The 24,228-nt window shown below is 44.5% G+C and overlaps 1 protein-coding gene across 1 annotated transcript; it reads left to right on the forward strand.

Annotated features, from left to right (window-relative positions):
• The first annotated feature begins 3,884 nt into the window (after positions 1 to 3,884).
• LOC136458361 (ubiquitin carboxyl-terminal hydrolase 7-like) lies at positions 3,885 to 11,009 on the forward strand. The gene is made up of 18 exons (XM_066458310.1): positions 3,885 to 4,012; positions 5,803 to 5,948; positions 6,046 to 6,081; positions 6,197 to 6,304; positions 6,797 to 6,897; positions 6,980 to 7,106; positions 7,913 to 7,972; positions 8,055 to 8,119; positions 8,294 to 8,347; positions 8,832 to 8,940; positions 9,332 to 9,420; positions 9,500 to 9,569; positions 9,735 to 9,815; positions 9,901 to 9,975; positions 10,117 to 10,165; positions 10,355 to 10,474; positions 10,567 to 10,641; positions 10,717 to 11,009. Exons 1-18 carry the CDS (start codon positions 4,003 to 4,005, stop codon positions 10,776 to 10,778), a joined length of 1,437 nt encoding a protein of 478 aa, XP_066314407.1. The 5' UTR covers positions 3,885 to 4,002; the 3' UTR covers positions 10,779 to 11,009.
• The last annotated feature ends 13,219 nt before the right edge of the window (positions 11,010 to 24,228 follow it).

Genomic DNA, 24,228 nt, shown 5'->3' on the forward strand with positions numbered 1-24,228 from the left:
GCCCATTAAACAACTCACCGGATGCAATGATTCGTCCTTAGAGGGAAATCATGGCATGGCTCGGCCCCTCTAATTTTATTAGAAAAAACTGCTTGAGGGAAGACAGTCGCAAAGACGAATCGATCCTCGACCATGCCCCTACTATGGGAGGGGGCTTGAGGAAAGGGAATTATTCATCCCTAGGTCACACTGTGGGTGACAAAAGAAGGCCAAGGCCTTTAGAGTCCTCCCATTTCGAAAAAGCCTGCTGAAGAAGTATTCTACTCCTCCGCAGGCTCGGGGGCTACTATCGAGGGATCAATAATAGGGTACCCGAAGAGGAAGCTAATAACCATTCAACACTGATTCATCTGAGCAGTCAAGAGCACGACTACAGCTCCAACCGACCCCCATAGTGTGCAAACTCCACCTCACTTGACCCTGAGGGTTGGATCCGCCTCGCCCAACACCAAGGCCACAGGCTCTGCCTCGCCCAACCCCTGAGGGTTGGATCTACCTCGCTCGACACTGAGGCGTAGGCTCTGCCTCACCTGACCCCTGAGGGTGGCTCTGCCTCACCCGACCTCTGAGGGCTAGCTTTGCCTCGCCCGACTCATGAGAGTTGGCTCTGCCTCGCCTGACACTGAAGGCCACTGGGGGTCTGCCTCGCTCGACCCCTGAGGGCAGACTCTACCTCGCCTGACCTCTAGGGGTAGGCTCTAGTCTGCCCCGACACCAAGGCCACGGGCTCTACCTCGCCCGACCTCTAAGGGCTGGCTCCGCCTCGTTCGACCCTTGGGTTTGGGCTCTGCCTCGCCCAAGCCTTGGGTTTGCTGCTCCGCCTTGCCTGGCCTCTAGGGAGGAACTCCGCCTCGCTCGACCCTGAGGCCAGGGGCTCCATCTCGCCCGACGGAGACTCATACCGCCGCCAACCACCCTATGTCCAAGCTGTATGGGCCTAGGTCAAAGCTCGGATATCAAGGACGGTGTCCTGACTTGTCCTAATAGAACTTGTGGCTGTGATGGGCCATACCTGGGGATTCACATCAGGAACAACATCGGACTGTACCGCTGTACGGATGCTATTCTGCCTAACCCTCATATGGGCACTGATAGGCACGTCAGTTCACCACGATGTCCGCCTAGGACTGGAGTGGAGCGCCACGATCGAGAGACGATGCCTATGCATGACGCTAGTGATGGACAGGGTCGCGACGTGGAGCTATCCCTATTGGCGTCTACAAGGTCGACGAGACCCGCGTGAAGGAAAAGAAGGTCCCGACAATCCTGGAGGACTTCGTCTCTTATTCTCCTCTTTTCGCTCGACTATAACTCGTGCTTTCCCTTGGCCTATAAAAGAGAAAGCAGGGCGTCCCATGAAGGGGACAAGAGTCGGACGAATGATCGCAACACATCACGTCGAACCATCGGACTCGAATCTGATCGATCCATCAAACCCCGAACACACAGCCAAGCAGCGATTGAGCTCTCGGACACCCATTCGTTCCTTCCACGAGAGACTTGGGATCTGTCCCTCTCTCGATCGTTTGTAATACATACTATGAACTTTCAGTGCTAGTAACATGAGCAGCAGCAACAAATTAGACGTAGGGACATTCTGTCCGACCCAGTATAAACCTCGTGTCTTCTTAGCACACCATCTGGGCCAAACACGCAATATTATAAATTTACTAGCCGATGGCAACTCGAAACACCGACACTAATAATATGTCAATTAGTGACTATATCATGACAAGATTAGTGTTAATACATATTATTAGTGTATAATTAGCTGTTATTTTTAAATAATATAAATACAATCAATTAAGTATTCTCATCTCATCTACTCTCATCCATCTAACCAAACAAAAAAATGGACTTTTTCCTATTCATCCAACAAAATAGGGGTGAAAATTGTATGGATATTTTTCGACCGTATTCGAGACCGAATCTGTTTAAATAGGTTCAGATCTGTCCGTTTCCGAGTCTGTATATTCAGCATCCAATACCGTATCCATATCTGAATATTCAAATCATATATTTATGATGTCGAGATTCAATCGTATCCTATCCGACATGATTGACATTATCCGTATTTGAATTTGAATCCGAATAGAGATATGAATCCATCCGTATCCGATCAGTTTTCATCCCTACAACCAAACAAGCAGCATGGATATCCATATCCCTAAATTTATGGTGGTCATATCTCATATGAAAGGTCCTATTTTGGTTTTGATAATTGAGTGACAACTTAGGTGGACTAATATGAGCTTATGTTGAGATACGCAAATATTAGTCCACAAGTATACTGGTGTAAGCAACACTTAAAGCCATGATGGAGAGGCGTCTTGATTGTTGCAAGTGCTCAACTAGTGTGTTGAAGAAACTTATTGCATATGAGCTATAATATGATGTCATGTGGTTAGGTGGAGAAGATCAAGAGGCATAGCTTGGCTACAATTGATCGGGTTGCAAGCATGAATGTCAAGCTAGAGGCTCGGGTGAGATAGGACCATTGAGACGGTAAAGCACGAGTAGAGAGCTCGGCGTCGATGGATTGAGGTAATGGTGAAGAACAAGCGAAATCGCAACCGATGGACCGATAAGGTCACATGATGACATGAAGTGGATGAGAGATCTAGATGGCAAGAGGAGGACGAATAACCTATAAAAAATTTTTCTACAAAAGCACAACAATAGAGCAAAGATGATTAGTACAACAAATGATCTAATCGCCTCTTGTTCCTCTACTTGCTCTAGCTCTACACGTGTACACTCGGTCGCTGTTCTGTCATCAAGTTTTGCTCTAGCTTTTTTATTGAGCTGTTATTATAGCAAATACTTTTTAAATGTATATATGTGCGCACGCTAAATTATTCAAATTCACTACCCTACTTCCATATTTGGTAGTTATGTATCTCAATCAAACGTGGTAATTATAGTCTTTATTTAAATGTAGGGACTTTTTGTAGCTTTTTTATTTTCAATGCAAGGCACGAGCATGTTTACTACTATACGTAAATATATGTGAAATAAAACTTGGCTTCTTAAGAAAAAAGCAAAATACCTGTCGGAGTGCGATTATAAATAAATATGAATATTAAGGAAAAAAGTTTACATTACCTCCCTTAACTTTTGTGAAAGTATGTTTTTTCTCCCTGAACTCTAAAACCAGGTAAACCACCTTCCCTGAACTTTTAAAACCGTTCGTTTTATCTCCCTGACCGGTTATAAGCGGTTTTCAAAGACGGTTTTGTCTTTTTTATTTATTTTGGCCAAATCTTTGAAAAATCATAGTAATCATAGGAAATCATAAAATGGAAAAAAATCTAATTTTGTTGGACTCCACATGAGTAGTCGCCTGTTCGCCTGGCTTATAATCCGTATTTTTTCAAGCGAGAACCATATTTTTCTTTCATAATAAATCAGCCAGCAGTACTTTCAGCTGATGGCTTATCAGCCAAATGAATAGGGCGTAGATCTACAAATTGAAATCAAACATATATTCATTGTGTAGATCTACTCATGTGGAGTCCAACAAAATTACATTTTCTATTTTATAAATTTTCTGTGATTTACTATAACTTTTCAAAGATTCAGCCATAATAAATAAAAAAGAAAAAAGACAAACCGTCATTGAAAACCGCTTATAACCAATTAGGGAGGTAAAATGAACGGTTTTAAAAGTAAGGAGATAGTTTATCCAGTTTTAGAGTTTAGAAATAAAAATAGACTTTCGTAAGAAATTGTCGGAGGTAATTTGAACTTTTTCTAATATTAATATTAATGGCGTGCGTACTCAATGGGCCCTCAGCACTTCACGGCCCACGGGTCGAAGCCACCGGGCAGCAGAATTGCTCTGGCTGGGGCTTACGGCGTCTCCAAGGGAGGAGCGTCCGCATAAAACATCCGCTGCCCCCGTGCGCTCTCGACACTTCTCATTGCCTGCGCCTGTGCTGCCCCCGTTCCTTTCTCCTCCAGCAAGTAAACCCCGTTTCCACAGCGTCACGCACCGCCGCCATGCCGACCGGTGAGCTCCTCTCTCCCCTCCTCCTCTCCCGCCCCGGGCTGTCGATTTCTAGCGCCGCGGTATTGATCTCGTCGCCCACGAGTCCTCCGGTTCTGGGTCGAATCGGCGGTAGGGTATTATTATTTTTTTCCACTAATACGTGCTCCGTGTGCGCCCGTGGAGGGGGCCTCTGCTTCGGTTCGGTTGGTCTCTTAGTCTAGGGGAAGTTCGGGGATCGGATTGCGGCGATGGATTGCTGTTGTGGCGCCGTAGCGTCGCGGGTTGCTTCGGGATTGTTTTGGTGGTTCCGGAAGTTCGCTTGGGAACATAGGGTTTGGTTCTGGATGCCAGACTCCACGCTCACCGAGGTGCTACATGGCGCTCTAGGCTCCCTTGCCGCATTTGCTTTTGCTGCTTGCGGATGTGTGCTCTGGTGTCTTTTGGGTCCATGACAGAGGAACTATAGGTACTACGTTAGAATAATTGTACGTGTTGTGTGTCCCCTCTTGCAAAGTGTTTTTTGATCCATTGTAGTTGGAGGGACCTAGTTTCGGGTAGGGCCATGACAAAGTTGTGTTCCTAATTGCCCATATTCCCTGATGTTTGTTGCTTAATCTAAGTGTTAAACACGCCACCACTTATGACAATGGTTTCTGGCTCACATCCAAAATGGAGACATAGACGACATAAGACTGAGCTACTCTGGCTTGCTTTGATATTGTAGAATACCAACAAATCAACAAACATAACCCTTGTTTTCATTTTTTGGGTTTCTGTTTTTGCCTTTTAGTGTGGGGGCATGCTGTGACTTATTGCTGTATGGTTACATTTGGCTCATGGAGGTGAACACTGCATTTGTCTTTTGTCACCTGCATACGGTTGCACTAGCATGAGGTCCTGAACCCCAGTTGTCTGTGACTGTGACTGAGATATTTAGCTGGAATTGCAATGTGGGACCCTGTGGCATCTTGGTGTTCTGGCTTTGAAACACAGAGGTGGTGGTTGTAGGTGAGGGTGGCGATCAGTTCTAGGCTCAAAGTTATAGGTGTCAATGGTTTAATTCCTCTTTTACGCATTGTGTTAAATGTATTCTCTTTGATGCCATGAATTTTTCACTGCCCACCAAAAGCAGCCAACTGGGCCTTGTACGCTGTCCTTCAGTGGAACCATGCCACTTGTGCTTAGGCTTGTTGCTAGGGCTCACTGAATATGATAAATCCTAGAAAATATAAGACATGTATAGCGAACATAGGCTGAATTGCAAACCTGATGTCTTTGTTTTGCGGTGTGGATTGTTTGTGATTTGTGTGTATAATGCTCCTTGCTCCACCTGTTCCATTATTAATTTATTATAGAAAAATTGAAAACCAGTAAGTTTTACATTCATTTTTGCAAGCTGATTATTCACTTGATGTGCAGTTGTGTGTAGAATTCTGTTATGATAGTGTTGCATCTGTCCATAAGAGTTCCTTGCTCTTATTCTTTTGCTTCCTTTCATATATTGTTATCTGGATCATGCTATATGAATATTTCTGGTGCAATATTTGGCATTCTCTACTAGCTCCTTGTTTTGCTACAGTGCTCAATAATCATTTTGCATGAAACTTCCTGTTGATTTTCTTTACAAGTTGTCTTAATATATTTACAAATCATAGAAGGAAGGCAATTTTATCCATCTCTAATTACTGGAGATAAGCTTCTGTTTTAACACCAGAATTTGGTGTTATGACCTACTTTGTAATATTAGTTCCATGTGTGCGCAGACATATTTTCTTTCATACTATAGCTAATGGTTTTTGAATGATTTCCAGTAAGCGTGAAATGGCAGAAGGAGGTATTTCCAGGCATAGAGATTGACACTAGCCAGCCTCCGATTGTTTTCAAGAGTCAGCTGTACACACTTACTGGTGTGCCACCTGAACGCCAAAAAATTATGGTGAAGGGTGGAATATTGAAGGTATACTATTTTGTTGGGTGCTTATAGATTCATTTGTGTCCATTGGGCATGCATACATTGTAATAACTGGATGACATGTTTGCTGTGCATAATACAGGATGATGCAGATTGGTCTACTTTGGGAGTGAAAGATGTGAGATGCTTGACTTATTTTCTGTGCTCATATTTTGTTGTATCAAGTCATCAAGTGCTCAAATGCTGTATTATGTTGCCTCAAATTAGAACTGAATTTGAAATGCGCTCTGTAGGGCCAAAAGTTGATGATGATAGGCACGGCTGATGAGATTGTGAAAGCTCCAGAGAAAGGTCCAGTGTTTGTTGAGGATCTACCAGAAGAAGAGCAAGTGGTTGCACTGGTACATACTGGATATCATTCTGTGCATGTGCTGCCTATTCTTAGTTTGTTAGTTATTACCTTATCTGTTAAAGAATGAATGGTTAATTTGCTAATCATAGCTGATCGTGTGTACACGTCATGACAGTATGCTTCCTGTGCACGTACATGAAATGGGAGCGTATGCTTTGTGTGTCCCAATGGCATTGGGTGTTGGTAACTTGAAAACATATTCTTTAGCAACTTGGGATTTTTTAATGTATTTATAATAGAACAGTCTAAATTGATATCTAAGAGTAGGAACTTTATGCGCAGGTAAGATCATCCTGATGTACAAGCCAATTTTGTTAAATTTGTGATAGATATTGTCTCTTCTTGCATGATTAGCTGTCAATATTGAAATCATATCTTGTCGTTGCTGTGATTAGTATCAGTGATGTTACTTTTTTTTTATCTTGTTGTTGCTAGTATTTATCATCTTTACTGAAATGAGTTTGCCCCGTCTAATATTTAGGGTCACAGTGCTGGTCTTTATAATCTTGGGAATACATGCTATATGAATTCCACATTGCAATGTCTGCATTCTGTTCCAGAGCTGAAGTCAGCGCTGCTAAGGTTTAACCTAAAATTTCCTATGTATTAATTTTGAAGAGGCTTTCCATTTGGTGTTTGATATCATTCTTTTCTACTTGTCCAGCTATCCAGATACTGTAAGAGGTAATGGCATTGACCAAGCTTCTCATAATTTGACTCTTGCTACTCGTAATACCTTTGGTGATCTTGATCAAAGTGTTCGTCCTGTTGCACCCCTACAATTCTTGCAGGTAAGCTCACCATCATTAAGCTATTGTATCTAGGCTAGTAAAGTATATTTTTTCTTAGTTCTGTAGCAGAAGAGCTCATTTCATCATTGTTGTCCTTGAAATTCTACGAGTCAGATGAGGGGAACTCTCTTGAAAATGTGAATGTCCATGGCATTTGTTTGTTCAGACATTTGAATTTTACTATTAGTTTATGCAAACTAGTGACTGCATCATTAGGCCCTGTTTGGTTCCGCGTCGGCAGCGCGTTTCAGCGGAGAACGCGAAAAAATCCCGCCGAACGGTCCGCGTTCGACGCGCGTTGGACAGGCCGCGCACTACGTGAACCGCAGAAAAATGAACTGCGTGATGAGAAATCGCAAACGCAGCATCCAAGCCGCGTTCGCTTAATCGTGGTCGCGCGTTGGCCGATCGTGGAAACAAACAGGGCCTTAGATTTGTGATTAAATAGACTCACGGTATGATATTACATTTTATTGTTAATAAAATATAGTTAGACCTCCTCATTGAAGATCATGGATATTCTTATAGTTATTGGAGATCATAAAAATTCTAACAACCGCTAATATTTGAAAACAGAGGGAACATAGCTTACTGTTTCAAGTACTCTGTTACTGTTTAGATAGTTCAAGAAAATATGGACTTCAATTTCCTCAGTATAGTATTGCCATGATTATGGAATTGTATGCTTTATGAAGTCCTAATTGAATTATGTTATCTAGTTTGGTTGGTTGGAAGATTTTGAGGGCTCAAGACGGTAAAATATGTATAATACTGACAGTTCTTTTTTTTTGTCTGGTTTTGAGCAGACACTGCGTAAAAAATACCCGCAATTTGCGCAGCAGCATAATAATGTCTACATGCAACAGGTTCCGTCTAATCACCTACGTTCAAGTTTTGTTATCTACTCTTGAATTTCTGTAATGATGTTCATTTAAAAAAAAAATACAGGATGCAGAAGAATGCTGGACACAGTTGGTGTATACACTTTCTCAAACTCTTACCTCAGATTCAAGGTAACCTGTTCGTTGTCAACTAATGGCACTTCACCCTGTCACCATTTATATTTATCGTATTTATCTTTGTGGCCCTTTTTTAAATTCTACAAAGTAGAGTGGACTCCCTGTAATTTTTATGGCAATGTTTGGCTACTTTGCCTTAAACTATTTGCCTACTTTTTTTTCCTATAGTGAATCTGCAGTTCTTCCAATGAAGCAACTATTTGGGATAGATCTCGTGAGCAGGTTCTCTCCCTCCTCCCTTGTATTATATTCCCTATATATTTGTATATGTTACTTTTTGTTGTACAATTGTAGTTTGGTGCGACTGTTTATTTTTTACTCAAACAGGCAGGAGAGGTGCGCATAATAGCATATCATTATAGAAAAAAAATATGGTACAGGGACAGTTCAAACCAGCAAAAGATTACGTGACCACATGCTAATTAGATACCCGCCAAAAAGAACCCTGCTATATTAACACAAGGCTAATGATTCTGTTTTATACATCTTATACAGAACGCAGATGGATCCAACACACATCTTATTTTATGTTTATAATTGGCCTTTATCTTATTGTTAGTAGGTGTTTCATATTCTGTTTCTATGGATAACCATTTGGTATTTGTCATAACATCTGGTAGACTGGTTATGCATATTACAAAGATGAATTGCTTGCAGTGAACTTGTGATATTTCATATTTGTTGATGAATGCTTTTACTTCTATAGGGTCCACTGTGCAGAAAGTGGTGAGGAGAGCACGGAGACAGAATCAGTTTATTCCCTTAAGTGTCATATATCTCAAGATGTGAACCATCTTCATGAGGGAATTAAGCATGTAAGTAATGTTGTGCCACCCCCACCCTATGTTATATCCCAAGTTCTATAACCAGTTTTTTCTGGTTTGTATATCTGAAACTTCAAATTTGTAGAAGTCAGATAATCTAGTTTTTTCAGAAATAACCTGCAACTATCACCTGCCTCCTCCATTCTTTCCTAAAATGAAAGATGATGCTTGTTCAAGCACCTCCAAGAACCCCTTTTTTTGTTATTGATGCATTGAAAGAGTTGGGCGCTGTTGCATTTTGTGCTGTTGTGTCTTCTGTGGGAGGGGAAAGGGAGAATAAAATAGAATATCTTGTCATGTCCTGTCACATTAGTTTCTACAGATTTCCTTCAGAATTTTCATAAGATGAAGGATCTCAATCATTCGCATTTTCTTTGTACAGGGCTTGAAGACAGAACTTGAGAAAGCTTCACCTACACTGGGTCGAACTGCAGTTTATACTAGAGAATCAAGAATAAATGAGCTGCCTAGGCAAGTACATTAAATCTTTGCATTTCACTTGTGTCCTCGTTTATACAGAAAAAAAATTACATAATACTCCTTCCTTTAGGTACTTGACTGTGCAGTTCGTTCGTTTCTTTTGGAAAAGGGAATCAAACCAAAAGGCAAAGATTTTACGAGTATGTTAGTTTCTTTTACTCCCTTCTCTTGAACAATGATTTGATGATTATAGCAACTAGGTTTTATATGGAATCTTGTCATTTTTATCTCTACTACTATGGTGTTAGACATGTTTTACCTTATTTGCTAAAATAATTCTCTTTTGTGTTTTATTTTATTTCCAGAAAGTTGATTACCCACTGGAACTGGATGTTTATGAATTTTGCTCTGATGAACTGAAACAGAAACTCCAAGCTCCTCGGCAGGTGCTTTCTCTTTTCACTATTTAGTTTTGAGTTGCCAACATTATTGTTGTAGTATTAATTTTGGATGCTCAATTTGCATGTAAAGATGCTGAGAGATGCAGAAAATGCAAAGTTCGGATTGAAAGCACATGGGAAAGCTAGCAGCTCAAAAGAAAATGAGGTAATGGTTGTGTTGTACCCAGGGTATCATCGAATCATAAATAATAGCTGTCAAGAAATAAATGGATCAACTCTGTCACATTAAGCTTTCAGTTTTTGGATCATCAATCCATTGTCATGCAATTATGGCATTTCATTTCAGGAGTCATCAAGTAGTGCTGGGGAATCGTCCAGTATGGACATTGACAAAGGCAAGTTGTTTGTTTCTGCCCTCATTTTGTAATGATAGAAGTGTGTGATTGCCTTGTTGTCAAACTTTATTTCTTGGGATTATATTTTTAAGATCCAAAAAGTTTCACCCTCTACCTGTAATGATTGAGGACACTGCTAGTGTTATCTTACTAGCTTTTAAACTAAGTTTGCTCATGTGTTAAATGCAGCTGAGTCTTATCTACCAAAGAAACAATTAACTGGCGTCTATGATTTGGTTGCTGTCTTGACACACAAGGGAAGAAGTGCAGACTCTGGCCACTATGTTGGCTGGGTTAAGCAAGATGACGGTCAGTCAACTAGTATTACAGCTCAGATACTATAATAAACTGTTTCACTTTATTATTATATATAGTTACTGAAATTTCATATTGACCATCAGGAAAATGGACCGAATTTGATGATGACAATCCAAACATTCGCAAGGAGGAAGACATTTTGAAACTATCTGGTGGAGGTGAGCAACCGTCTTACACATCAAATGAAATATGTCATGAACGATTTTAATGCCGACTAGTGTTTGCCTATACAGGTGACTGGCACATGGCTTATATTTGCCTGTACAAAGCCCGCATGGCGGAATCAAAGAGTTAGGCCGAAGTGGTTCTACATTTCTGTGTCACGAATGCAACATTAGTTTTTGTGCCCATGAATGATGATGTTAATTATTTTTCCAGTTCGCAAAGTGGCTACTGTCGAATTTGCTTCAATGCGGTTGGCCATTATTCACCGGGATATGTATTTTTAGGATTTCAAATCAAGTACATTTTGTATTGTCAAAATATAGAACAAAGAATTTCAAATCTAGTACATTTCGCCTTGACAGTGGATCCGATTCATTTGCACCAAGCGGCTTCATCCGTGTCTTCCTAATAAGAATATATATATAATTTTTTAAAAAAACTCAAAACTAGAGCCTTTCTGAACCAAAAGTTTATGCCACAAGCTTCATTTTCTATCAATGACTCGAATCAATTTAGCTACAGGCACGTTGAGTTCAGCGAATGTACATAGTAGGGCCCCTAAGCATCTCTAGCAGTTCTCAAATAACTACTTCCTCTATCCTAAATTAAAAGACCCGTTTGACTTTTTTAATACCAAGTTTGATCATTCGTCTTATTCAAAAATTTATGTAAAATATTATTTCTTTTGTCGTGGTTTGCTTTATTAATAAAAATTATTCAAGAATGACTTTAAATTTGACTATGTTTGTACAAATTTTTTGAACAAAACGAATGGTCAAATTGGGGGTAAAAAAATCAAACGTCTTATAATTTGTGATGAGGAAGTACCTCTGTTCTCATAGAACTGTCATACTGGGGTAGTTAAATAACTCCCTCTATCCGTATATTGTCCTACTAGGGGAGTTAAGGTAATTTTGTTGCTCCAACCACATATAAAACTATCATACTGGGGGAGTTAATGTAATTTTATTGTTCCAACAATTTTCCCAATAGGTCTTTCTTTTTTTACCATCAATATATACTCTATCTCCCCTCAAACAAAGGAGAGAGGAGCATCTCCTCCAATAGCTTGGGCCCACGGCCCACCTTTTTTGGCCGAGCCAACTGTTGCCACCTACCTCCGCACGTGCACAGGAGGTCCGTGATATGTGACAGATCTAGGTCTCCGTGCGTGCCTCGTCGACGTTGAGGCCAACATGCGCTGTACAAATCTAGTCTAGGGACGACGGGAGAGAGAAGGCCATGGTGGAGGAGGTCATGGGGGAGAGAAGGACGGCACGAGAGAAGTGCGGTGGAGAAGGAGGTCGCTGGGTGAGAAGGACGGTGAGAGAGCGGTGGAGGAGGTCGCGGGGAGAGAAGGGCGGCGGGAGAGAGCGGTGCAGGAGGTCACGAAGAGGACGACACGAGAGAAATCGTGGGGAGTGAAGGACGACGTGAAAGAAGGTCGTGGTGGAGAAGGAGAAGGAGGTCGTGGAGAAGAGAAGCTGTGGGGGTATTAACCCCTATACCCTTACGGCTAGGCTTGGGCCGGCTCGGATCAGTGGGTCCGGTCCACCAAAAGACGACGCGCGGCCCGGCCAACCTGATCGGAGTCCCGCGCAAGGAGTCAAGGCAGATTTGACGATCAAGCAAGATCCTGGTCGGTTAGAATAGGAATCCTTATCTGGCCACATATGGCAATTGTAACTGGCTAGGATTAGTTTCCAGATCTGTAACCCTGCCCTCCGGACTATATAAGGCGGGTAGAGGACCCCTCTAAAAAACATATTTCATTGGCATACAGCAATACAAATAAGACGCAGGACGTAGGTATTACGCCTTCTTGGCGGCCGAACCTGGATAAAACCTCGTGTCTGTCTTGCGTCACCGTCTTGTTTGAGGCTTACGCATCTGTCTGCCGACAATCTACTACCTTGGGCATACCCCTAGGTAGACTGCTGACCATATTTCGTCGATAGTGGCGCGCCAGGTAGGGGGTGTGCGTACTGCTCTCCAAGCAAACAAGATGGTCATCATCTTCGGCTTCATGGCTACGCCGAACGGCCTCACGTTCACCGTTGGCCAGATCACCTGGACCACCGGCTCCGATGACTTCATCGCCATGACCCCGGAGGAGGCGTGGATTCAGTCTGCGCCGACCACTGCTTCACCTGCATTGGCTACGGCTCCGACCATGGCGGATACGGCTCCGACCACGACGGATACGGCTTCGACCACGATGCATCTGGCTCCGACCACGCCCGCATCATCTTCAGCCACGCCGACAACTCGTCATCCGCTTCCCCGCTACAAAGGGAGGCAGATCGACAACACCGACCTGCTCGACTCCATCGATCGGGTCGGCACCAAACTCGCTGAAACCCTAGCTCTGGTAAGTACGACTCAAAGTCAACCTAATGAGCAGGTAACCGCTCCCCACAACAGATCTATCCGACCAGCTCGGACTAGTCGTCCTGCACGACTTGGTACAGATCTCGTGGTCATATCTACTCCTGAAGGGCGCTCCGCTCGTCGCCGGCTAGCCTTCGCGACGGGTCTTTGGCTCTCCGAGTACAAAGCCTCGACGGAGAACCACCAGGTCCAGCCCTACGGCCTGCGAAACGCTGCCTCCAGCTACGCGTTTAACCTACAACGCCGCTTGGATCTATGTTTTATGCACCGACCTCGGCCGAAGCCACGCAACTTCGTCAACATGATCCGGATTGAAGATTATCAAGAAGGATCCGTCCACACAGTCCAAGAGGGCGACTCTAGCTCCTTGTCTGGCATCGCATCTAATGCATCTGTCCACACCGAGCTTCAGCATCACGAAGATGAAGGCGTCAAATACGATCTGGATATCCCAGACCACGCCCTAGGGTTCTCACAATTCCCGTCTTTTCTGCCAAGACGAGGGGATTTGATCCATGTTGTCAGCAATGACGAGCCACCAGCAGTTGGCGAAACAGAACAAGAAATGACTGCACGCGAAGCACGCAATATTGACCGATTTAATCACCGACAAATCGAAGCCGAAGTAGACTAGGAGGCACGATGCATAAGGGTCCAGCCACGTGACCTCAACGATGCTTTCGACAGGGTGGGGGACAAACAGGTCTTCAGGACTCCAAGCACCAATGTAGCCGTCGCCATGGCGACAATGCAACGGCTACCCAACACCCCGGAAACCCAAGCAGTTCGTGATGAAATACAAGCCTATCTGACGGCTGCTATGGCCCAGACCACAGAGATTGTAAACCAAGCCCGAGCTCCATCCGTCTCAGTCGAGTCAAGCCACAGCCGCCAGCACCCAAGTCGCTCACAACCACTCAACCAACGTGGTTCGCACAACAACGACCCATCAGACAATCGTCAAGGCGGAAACGGTGGCCATGATGGTGGCCAGGATGACAACCGCCGTCGGGACAACAACCGCCGAGACAACCGCGACAATCGCCGCGATAACCACGGTCGCAGGGCTAATCTAGATGGCAATCGAGATCACCGCGATGGCAATAATGATCTCCGCCATTACCTCGGTGGACGTGATCTGCGCGCTCGCATCAACCAGAGAGCCGATGATCGAGCATCCCACGAAAGTTATCGCCGTATAGAATACGACACTGCCCACGGCCCACCGGGTTTGAAGCAGTTTACTCCACACCTTCGCCAAGTCATATGGTCCAAGAATTTCAAGCTCGAGAAACTTTAGAAGTATGACGGTAAGGAAAACCCCAAATTATGGGTCATGCTCTACGAAACTACGTGCAGATCAGCCATGGCTGACGAGCACATCATGTCTAACTATTTCCCAGTCGCCGTTGGCCATGCAGGTCACCAATGGCTGGTCAGCTTGCCAGCGAACTACTTTGACTCTTGGTAGGAGCTCAAGCAAGCCTTCATCGACAACTTCATTGCTACTTGTGAACAACCAGGCAACAAATACGATCTGCAATGGATTCGAGATCGAAAAGATGAGCCACTGCGCGAGTACGTCCGGCGTTTCTCGGAGATGCGCATCAAGGTCCTATCAATCTCCAACAACGAGGCAATTGAGGCTTTCATCACTGGCCTCCGCTTCCACAACGCCCTAAGGGACAAGCTCCTCTGCAAGAGACCTGAATCAGTCATAGCGCTCCTGGCCACCGCTAAGAAATATGCGGACACCGACGACGCTAAAAAGATAATTATTAAAGAAGCAGCAAGGGTTCCACGCTCCGACCACCCCCCACACCGCGATGACTACCGTGGCAACCATGGTCGGAACGATAATTTTGACCACCGCAACCAGCGCAACGACTCCCGCGACCACCGCGACCAACGTAATCAGCGGCGTAACCGCCATGACGATTACAGGAGCAAGCATGCTCGGGAAGACGACGGCGAGGTCAACACCGTTAAAAAGGGTGGCGGACGTCGTAACTACAAAGACGACTACGCCAAAGCATTGAAAGGGCCCTGCCAGCTCCATCCTAAGTCAAACCATACCATGGAGAATTGCTGCGTTCTCAAGTCTATCTACACGCGCCAACAGGCTCCGAATACATCCGACAAGCCTAACGACACAGGGGAACAGCGCAATGAGGATAACGACGACGACGATGCAGACCCTCGTCACAAGTACGTCAAGCCAACCGATCGCGTACACACCATCATCGGAGGCAAAGTGTCCATCGAGACCAAATGAGAACGCAAGCTGCTCGCCCGCGCTTGCTTGAACGTGGCCAACACCGACAACCTCCTCGCCGATCCTTGGCTCCCTCCGTGGTCTCATCGTGAAATCTCCTTCAGCAGAAAGGACCAATGGGCCGCAATACCTGAGCCAGGACATTTTCCCCTGGTCCTCGATCCTTGTATCAACAAGGTTCAGTTCGACAGAGTACTGATCGACGGCGGCAGCTCCATCGATATACTGTTCAAGAACAGTCTGCCCGCCCTGAAGATAGCTCAGGCGGACCTCAAGCCATACGAGGCACAGTTCTGGGGTGTTCTCCCCGGACAGAGCTCTACACCTCTTGGGCAGATCATGCTACCTATGCAGTTTGGGACCCCGGACCACTTCCACACCGACTACGTCAACTTCGTGGTTGCTGACTTCGATGGCACCTACCATGCTATTCTTGGTCGACGGTCGCTCACCAAGTTCATGGCCATACCTCATTACAGGTATCTGGTGCTCAAGATGCCTACCGAGAAAGGAGTCCTAACCCTTCGAGGCAACATGTACGCAACTTATACCTACGAAGACGACAGTTTCAAAATAGCAAAGGCTCATGACCTCTCTATTCGCATGGTCAAGACCATGCTCGATGCCAAGAAGACCTTGACCGACCACCTGGAGATCCCGGAGCTCGAGGCTCCACGCAAGAACATCAAGTCCAAGGAGCACAAGGTGATCCAGCTGGTCGATGGTGATCCTAGCAAAACGGCCCTTATTGGGGCCAACCTAGATCCCAAATAGGAAGACACGCTCGTCAGGTTCTTGAGGAGCAACATGGATGTGTTCGCATGGAAACCTGCTGACATGCCCGGTGTACCTTAGAACTTGATCGAGACTCCTTGAATGTTAACGGCAAGGCCAAACCTATCAAGCAGAAGCTACGATGGTTCGCTCGTGACAAAAAGGAGACGATTAGGGTAGAAGTTACACGGCTTTTGGCAGCCGGATTTATCAAAGAAGTGTATCATCCGGAGTGGTTAGCCAACCCAGTTCTTGTACGCAAAAAGAATAATGAATGGAGAATGTGTGTTGATTACACTGATCTCAACAAACACTACCCTAAGGACCCCTTCGGCTTACCTCGCATAGACGAGGTCATAGACTCAACCACCAATTGCGAGCTGCTTTCCTTTCTCGATTGCTACTCTAGTTATCACCAGATCGCTCTCAAAAAGGATGACCAGATCAAGACATCTTTTATCATGCCCTTCGGCGCCTACTGCTACACGACCATGTCGTTTGGGCTCAAGAACGCCGGGGCTACCTACCAACGTGCTATACAAGCTTGCCTCAAAGATGAGATAAAAGACGACCTCGTCGAGGCTTATGTTGATGATATAGTTGTCAAAACCAAGGAAGCACATACCCTTATTGACAACCTAGAACGCACCTTTGCAGCCCTTAACACATTCCAGTGGAAGTTAAACCCAAAGAATTGCATCTTTGGTGTTCCTTCTGGCATACTACTTGGCAACGTCGTCAGTCACGACAGCATACGCCCTAACCCAGAGAAAGTCAAAGCTGTCTTGGACATGAAGCCGCCCAAAAAGTTGAAGGATGTTCAGAAGCTTACTGGATGCATGGCCGCCCTCAGCCGTTTCATATCAAGATTTGGCGAAAAAGGACTACCGTTCTTTAAACTACTCAAAGCATCTGAAAAGTTTGAGTGGTTGGAGGAAGCAGACGCTGCCTTCACATAGCTGAAACAATACCTTACGTCACCTCCGGTCCTCACTGCTCCAAGAGAAGACGAAACACTCCTGCTTTACATTGCGGCTACTAATCGAGTGGTCTCCACGGCCATGGTGGTCGAGCGCGATGAGCCCGGCCACATCTACAAGGTACAGCGGCCAATCTATTTCATCAATGAGGTACTCAATGGGTCCAAGACCAGGTACCCACAGATTCAGAAGTTGATCTACGCCATACTGATAACATCCCGAAAGTTGAAACACTACTTCGACGGATATCGTGTGGTGGTCATGACTGAGTACCCGCTGCGAGACATCATTAGCAACAAGGATGCGAACGGGTGCATCGTTAAATGGGCAATGGAGCTATGCCCCTTCTCCTTGGAATTTGCAAGCCGTACTACAATCAAGTCTCAGGCACTCGTCGACTTCATCGTCGAGTGGACAGACTTAAGCATGCCTGCCTCTCCAGGATCTGACGAGTATTGGACGATGTACTTTGACGGCTCTCTCAACATTAACAGTGCGAGAGCAGGAGTCCTTTTCGTTTCACCATCCAAGGAGCAGCTCTGGTATGTTCTCAGGATTTATTTCCTAGCATCTAATAATGCCACCGAGTACGAAGCATGCCTACATGGTCTGCGCATTGCGGTTGAGCTTGGCATTAAACATCTCTATGTCTACGGAGACTCAGCTCTGGTCATCAACCAACTTAATAAGGACTAGGACACGACCAGCGAAAAGATGGATGCATATTGCAAGTCTATCAGAAAGCTAGAAGGCAGGTTCTATGGCATCGAGTACATACATATGGTCCGGGACAAGAATCAAGCAGCGGATGCGCTGTCCAAGTTAGGATCATCCCGAGCCAAAATCCCACATGGCATATTCGTCAAAGACCTGCTCACGCCTTCCATCGAAGAGGAAGATTCCATGGCAGACAAGCCTCCTGACCAGCAATTGGTGGCTATGGTTCTAGCGTCGAGCATCACCGAGCCGCCTCCGACCACTCATGAGCCCAACTGGAGAATACCTTTCATCAAATACCTAACAGATGGCAGCAGTTACACTGATCGGACAGAAAACGAGCGCCTAATGCGTCGCAGTAAGCAATACTTGCTCGTCGATGGCAAGCTATGGCGCAAGAACGCAAAGGAGGAAATCTTGATGAAATGTATAACCCAGGAGGATGATGAACATCTCCTAGACCAAATCCACTCTGGCTCCTGTGGCAACCACGTGGCCTCAAGAACGTTGGTCGGTAAGGCTTTCCGAGCATGGTTCTATTGGCCGTCAGCAGTAGCCAACGCAGAGAAGCTAGTCCGCCACTGTGAGGGTTGTCAGTTCTTCACCAAGAGAATCCACATACTAGCACATGAGATCCAGACAATACCAACCTCCTAGCCCTTCGCATGCTGGGGACTGGATATGATCGGGCCCTTCAAACCGGCTCTAGGGATATTTACATGCGTCTTTGTGCTGATCAACAAATTTTCTAAGTGGATAGAATACATGCCTTTGGTATAGGCATCCTCAGAAAAGGCTGTCACGTTTCTCAACTAGGTCATCCACCATTTTGGCATACCCAACAGCATCATCACTGATCTAGGTACTCAGTTCACCGGGAACGCTTTTTGGGACTTCTACGATGAAAGGAGCATAGTAGTAAAATACGTCTCGGTGGCGCACCCTAGAGCTAATGGACAAGTCGAGCAGGCAAATGGCATGATCTTGAATGCATTAAAGAAGAGGATGTATCGAGAAAATGACAAAGCTCCTAGAAGATGGCTCAAAGAGTTACCAGCCGTGGTCTGGGGCCTCAGAACTCAGCCCAGTCGTAACACCGGCGTCTCACCATACTTTATGGTTTACGGCGCTGAGGCAGTCCTTCCGGCAAATATAGCTTTCAGATTAGCACGGGTAGAGAATTTCAACGAAGGCAAGGTCAATGAAGTACGGGAGCTAGAAGTGAATAGCGCAGAAGAGAAGCGGCTCGATTCTTGTGTACGTACGGCCAAATACCTTGCTGTTTTGCACAGGTACTACAATAAGAACATTAAAGAGCGGTTCTTTGTGGTCGAGGACCTGGTCCTGAAGTGGAAGACGAACCAGGCTGGCGTCCATAAACTTGCAACCCCATGGGAGGGGCCCTTCATGACCAAGGAAGTCACACGACCAATGTCTTATAGGTTAGCTCACCTGGACGGTATGGACATACCAAACTCGTGGCACATCGACAAGCTTAGACGTTTCTATGCTTAACTACTGAGATATGTACTCCTCTTGTACTTTTGATTTACTTCAATAAAGCTATTATGATTCCTCTGACAACTCTAATGTGTCACTTCGAATTTTATGGTTATTCTAACTTAGCCAGTAAAAGCCGACCACTACTCCTTCTATGGTTTTCGGAGCAGGCCCTGTCTCCGGTTCCTCCCAACACGTGCATGGGATCTGCTCTCTACGTTACGGGTGATCGGTAGGTCCCCCTTGGTTTGACTTGTCCGCATCTACGTGTGCACAGGTCATGCACCTCACACTCCGACCACATGGCAAACTAGGGCCGCACAAACTTTTCGGGATGATGTGTCGAGCAAAATGGTACAACTAAACAGAACGATTAACATGTTCTCACTTAGTTACACCAACATGAGTTTCAAGCTTAAATATGTTTTATACAAAGCAAACAAGCTTATGATGATATACAGTTACATTGTTACAAGCTTGCCTGAAGAGGTCCAAGTTTACAATAACACAACTATGTCCTCCTTCTACAGCTCTAAGCCTATTACATTGGCTGGTCGGGGCGCGCGTCACCTACTGCTCGCTGCTTCCAATATCCTACTCGAGTCTCGGAGACTCTTGTGCTGGTCGAGCTGAAGGGGATGGCCCCACCGATGCCTAGCTAGTCGAGACCGTAGGCTTCGTCGGTTGGCTTGCAACTGATGGCGTTCCCAGCTGACTTGTCGATGGCGTACCCTGTACAGGTGATGTCCCGCCTCCGCACAGGTTAATGTCGCCAATTATCTTTGACGATAGGTCCAGCTAGGCCATCCGAAGTTCCTTAGCCTTGTCTGGGTCTACCTCCTTCGAGTATCCACCCTCTAGGTGCTTGAGATCGATCAGGGGGTAGTGGGCACTGTAACACCCCGGGTGTTTAAATATTAAAAACATGACATGTCATCATATGCATTGCAAGGCATTTGGTCAAATTGCAAACTTTGATATGCATTCACTAAAACAAGTTTACATTTGTGTTATGAGTGTTGAATTGAATTGTTTGAATCATGTCAAAATTTGGTTTGGATTTGAATTTTCTAGAAAACCCTGATTTCCAGTATTTAAACCCTACCCTGAAAATCCATTTCAAAATCTAAGCATATTTTGGGGTTGAGCCCAAAAGCAAAAATGTAGAGCTTGACATGTTATACAAAGTTTGTTTTTGGAGTTTTTCAAGTTGTTTGGTAAAATTTGGAGTAATTCAAAAAGGCGTAATTCGTTAAATTTCCCCATTTGAATTCAAAAGTTCATTTCAAAATCTAGACCGAATTAGGAGTTGGTTATAAAAGTAAAGTTGTAGAACTTTTGATTTTGAACAACTTTTGTTTTTGGAGATTTTTGAGTTGTTATGAAAATTTGAGAGTAATTTGTGAATTTTGGTGAATGGCAAACTTGTAAATACTATGAACAGTGTTCACCGCCGTAGCTACACCGCCGGTGACCTTCGGTTCGCTTCCAGGCGCGCGCGTGGACGTCCTCGGCTTTGCGCTGGCACGAAGAAGTCTCCTGCATGGCTTCCTTGTGCTTCTGAGCCGCTCTATTTAGCCCTGGCCGTCGCCGTTTGCCCCGCTCCTTTCCTCTGTTTCCACCGCCGCCGTTGCCATAGCTCCGTTGAGCTTTTGCCATCGAACCAGCGCCCATGCCATCGCAGCAAAGCGTGTCCCAGCTTCGCTAGTTCCTTGCGCATCCAGCAAACCAGTCCTGGTGGCTTGTCTTCACCGAAAACTCGTGGTGCGCGCTCTTCTTCCTCGCCGCCGGCAGCGTCCCCGTTGCGAGTGCTTCGCCGTGGCCAGCGTGTTACGGTGATCCTCTACCCCTGCCGAGTCTTGTTTCAGCTTCGCCATGATGCTGTAGTACTCCATGACCCATTGATTTCTCATTCTGACCACCACAGCTCCCGGAACATCGCCACCGACGACGATCTGCTCCGTCGTGCCTGCTCGGAACGTCGCCCGTTCTCTTTGTTGCTCCTCTGACCCTGCTCGTTGCTCAGTCGTGTTCGGGGTGAGGTGCTGAACCCTTCTGTGCTAAGCATTTAACCTCTACCGTGCTTGCGTCACCGGCATAGCGCTGCCGTGCCATTGTGCCCGCCATGGCCAGCGTAGTGCTCGGTCCAGTCCATAGCTAGTCCCGCTTGTGCCCTAGATCGATGCGCCTAGTCGAGGGGAGTGTTTTGGTGCTTTGGCCGTCGCCGTTGGTCTCACCGTCGTCGAGATATCGCCGGTCAGCGCCGTCGTTGCCGTGGTCAGCGCGCGAGGTTAGGGATGACAGGTGGGGTCGGATTGTCAGTGACTCAACGTTCAAATGAAATTTTTCTATTTTCATATTTGAATGAATAGTGTCTATTTTTGTTATTTTTGTATAGATTTATTTAGAGCTCCAAAAATTATGAAAATTTTTGTGTGACTTCTCTGTGATATATAGTATTTAATAAAAATATTAAATAATGTTTTTCAGTACTTTTGAATGTAATAAAAATTACTCAATTTATTAATAAATGGATTTCCATGATTTTTCTAGGCTTATTTAATTGTCCAAAAATTATGAAATTTGTTTTGCCACTTACTTATTATGTAATGAACATTTACAAAAAAATTTGAGCTCAATTAGAATAAGTTGATTTAATACATAATTTTGAATTAAATAATTAATTCATAAAAGCAAATAGTAACCTTTAATGAATTAGGTTTTGTTTGAATTTTTGATTTAGTGATGTCCTTGGGTCATTAGTTGATAATGATCCTGGGCAATTGATTTGGGTGTTGCAAAAAAGGTTTGATTAGTTTGACTTGCCACTGTACCGCGAAGGAAAATTGTATTCAAAGTGTTAATTTTTGCATCCATCATCGAGCCTCATGTTTCGTGTTCCGCATCATGTTAAACATGGCATTATTACTACGTGTAGTGAACGAAGGTGAACACGTGGTAGTTAATCAAGTTGTGGAAGAGGTTAATCCGTCTGTTGAGGTCAGATCGAATACTTGTGAAACGTCACAGGAACCAGACTTTTCTGTCAACAAAGGCAAGCCTCGGATGCATACAACCCTACCTTGTATTTTACAAATTGATTTTGCTTTTGCTTCTTTTTACTGCATTAAGTGATTAGGAGTCAAGTACAAGTCAAATTGGTACATTACCAACCTTGTTATTCCATAATTACCATATTACCAGTTTTAAATTCGTATATGCCTAGTTGTGCTTAGCTATGCGTAGAACGATGAAAGTCAGGTGATTACCTGTCACCTACGAACTTTAAACGGAATTTGATTAACTTATGTTGTCATGTGATATGGGAATGTGGAGTAATAAATCTAGACCGGGCGGACTCGGTGAGTGTGAGCCACAAGACATGGAAGTCTTGTGAGCGGGTTCTTTCCGCCTGTGTCGATTAAGGCACGTCCGTTGTTGAATTGCATGAGGTGAGAATTTGTAGTACTAACCACATACTCCGGTAAGCCTTAACTTGGTGATTCTAGTACGAGAATGGCTACTCGCGCACTGGGAGTGGAGAGATGGCGGGAATAGCGTGTACCCACGTGGCCATGGGCTAGATTGGTGGAGTACTGTGTTCTCAAGTGGCGCGGACCCGTTCTTGTTTTAGAGGATCTGAGTATAGGTTGGTATATGTAGGTCGGGGACCTGCATATGTCGTGTGGTCTGGAATTCCCAGCTGGGTTTAATCGGTTCGAATCGTCGTTGCTCCTTGGTTATGGAGACTCAACTCACTGTTCATCATCGTAGTATTAATAACTGGAACTTGAGAAAGGTTTGCGAAAGAGATTGATATGAAGTTCATGATCTCATTACGGATCATGGCAGATTCATATGTGGTACTTATAAAGTTTTACCCTTGAATTAAAGAATTTTGTTAAAGAGCTTTTACGCAAAAGAACTTTGATTATTGTTAAAGCCATACCTTGAATCCCATGAGCCGGTATTCCTGAGTTCTATCAGTTTTATTTCAGTTAAGTCTTGTTGAGTACTTTTGTACTCAGGGTTCGTTGACCCTTGTTGCAGGTGAGCCTCATGAGCAGATCTGTTTTGGATCGTGCTGCATGACCGTTGTTCCTTGTGATGACGATGAGAAGTAAATGTTTGGCCCTTGGGCAGGGCAGTTTCATTATGTGTTTTGTATTATATTATAATGCCACTCCGCTATTTCGTTTTGTAATAAACATCGAACTTAGTTGTGAGGTTTGAAACTACTGTTTTGTAAATTATGTTATGGTAAGACTTCCGCTGTTTTTACTCTGGTATTGATATTTGAATAAATGTTGTAATACTGCAATGACTCTGTAACGTGATCCTGCTCGGAAATCATGGATGATTCAGGGTTCCCCGAGGACACCCGACAGTCTTTTTAAGTTAATGGAAACATATGCATAAATGTCAAAGGTCGTCGGACAGTGACAGGTGCATGTGGGCCCTATAACTTAGGAGGTTCTGCCACAGAATGGTATCAGAGCGCTTGCGTTATAAGGTTTTTGTTGTATTGTTTTACAAAAAGTTCAAAATGATTTGGGATGACTAAATTTAACTTGCTAATTTGGTCCAAATTGCTTCTGACTTATCTTATTTCTTTCTCACCATTCCGTATTTGATTAAAAAGGTTTTGTGTGGTGGAGTCGTAATCTTACTATGCCCTATATAAAAATAAATGTTGTTTATGTGCATTATAAACTTTGATGTTTTTGTTCATAAGAACGATTCATGCATTATTATTAATTCACTCGTTACTTCCTTCACCTCTTAGTCTGGAGTTGAGTAGTGAGACTGGGTTGAGTAATGTAACCCATCATAGCTACTCTTTAGACTTTGATCAAATGGTCTTACTTGGATTAAATTGGCTTCCTACAGTATGGCTCGTGCCAAGATAATGCCCCGTAAGTCCACTGGACCCAAAGGAGTTC

This window comes from Miscanthus floridulus, chromosome 6, assembly GCF_019320115.1.
Source record: "Miscanthus floridulus cultivar M001 chromosome 6, ASM1932011v1, whole genome shotgun sequence".
Classification (NCBI taxonomy): domain Eukaryota; kingdom Viridiplantae; phylum Streptophyta; class Magnoliopsida; order Poales; family Poaceae; genus Miscanthus; species Miscanthus floridulus.

Bases quoted from the DNA above. Each gene is read 5' to 3' on its own strand.
- LOC136458361 (XM_066458310.1), top strand. The intron at 8,941-9,331 runs GTAAGTAATGTT...TTCTTTGTACAG, and splicing joins TTCATGAGGGAATTAAGCAT to GGCTTGAAGACAGAACTTGA. The intron at 9,570-9,734 runs GTATGTTAGTTT...TTTTATTTCCAG, and splicing joins AAAAGGCAAAGATTTTACGA to AAAGTTGATTACCCACTGGA.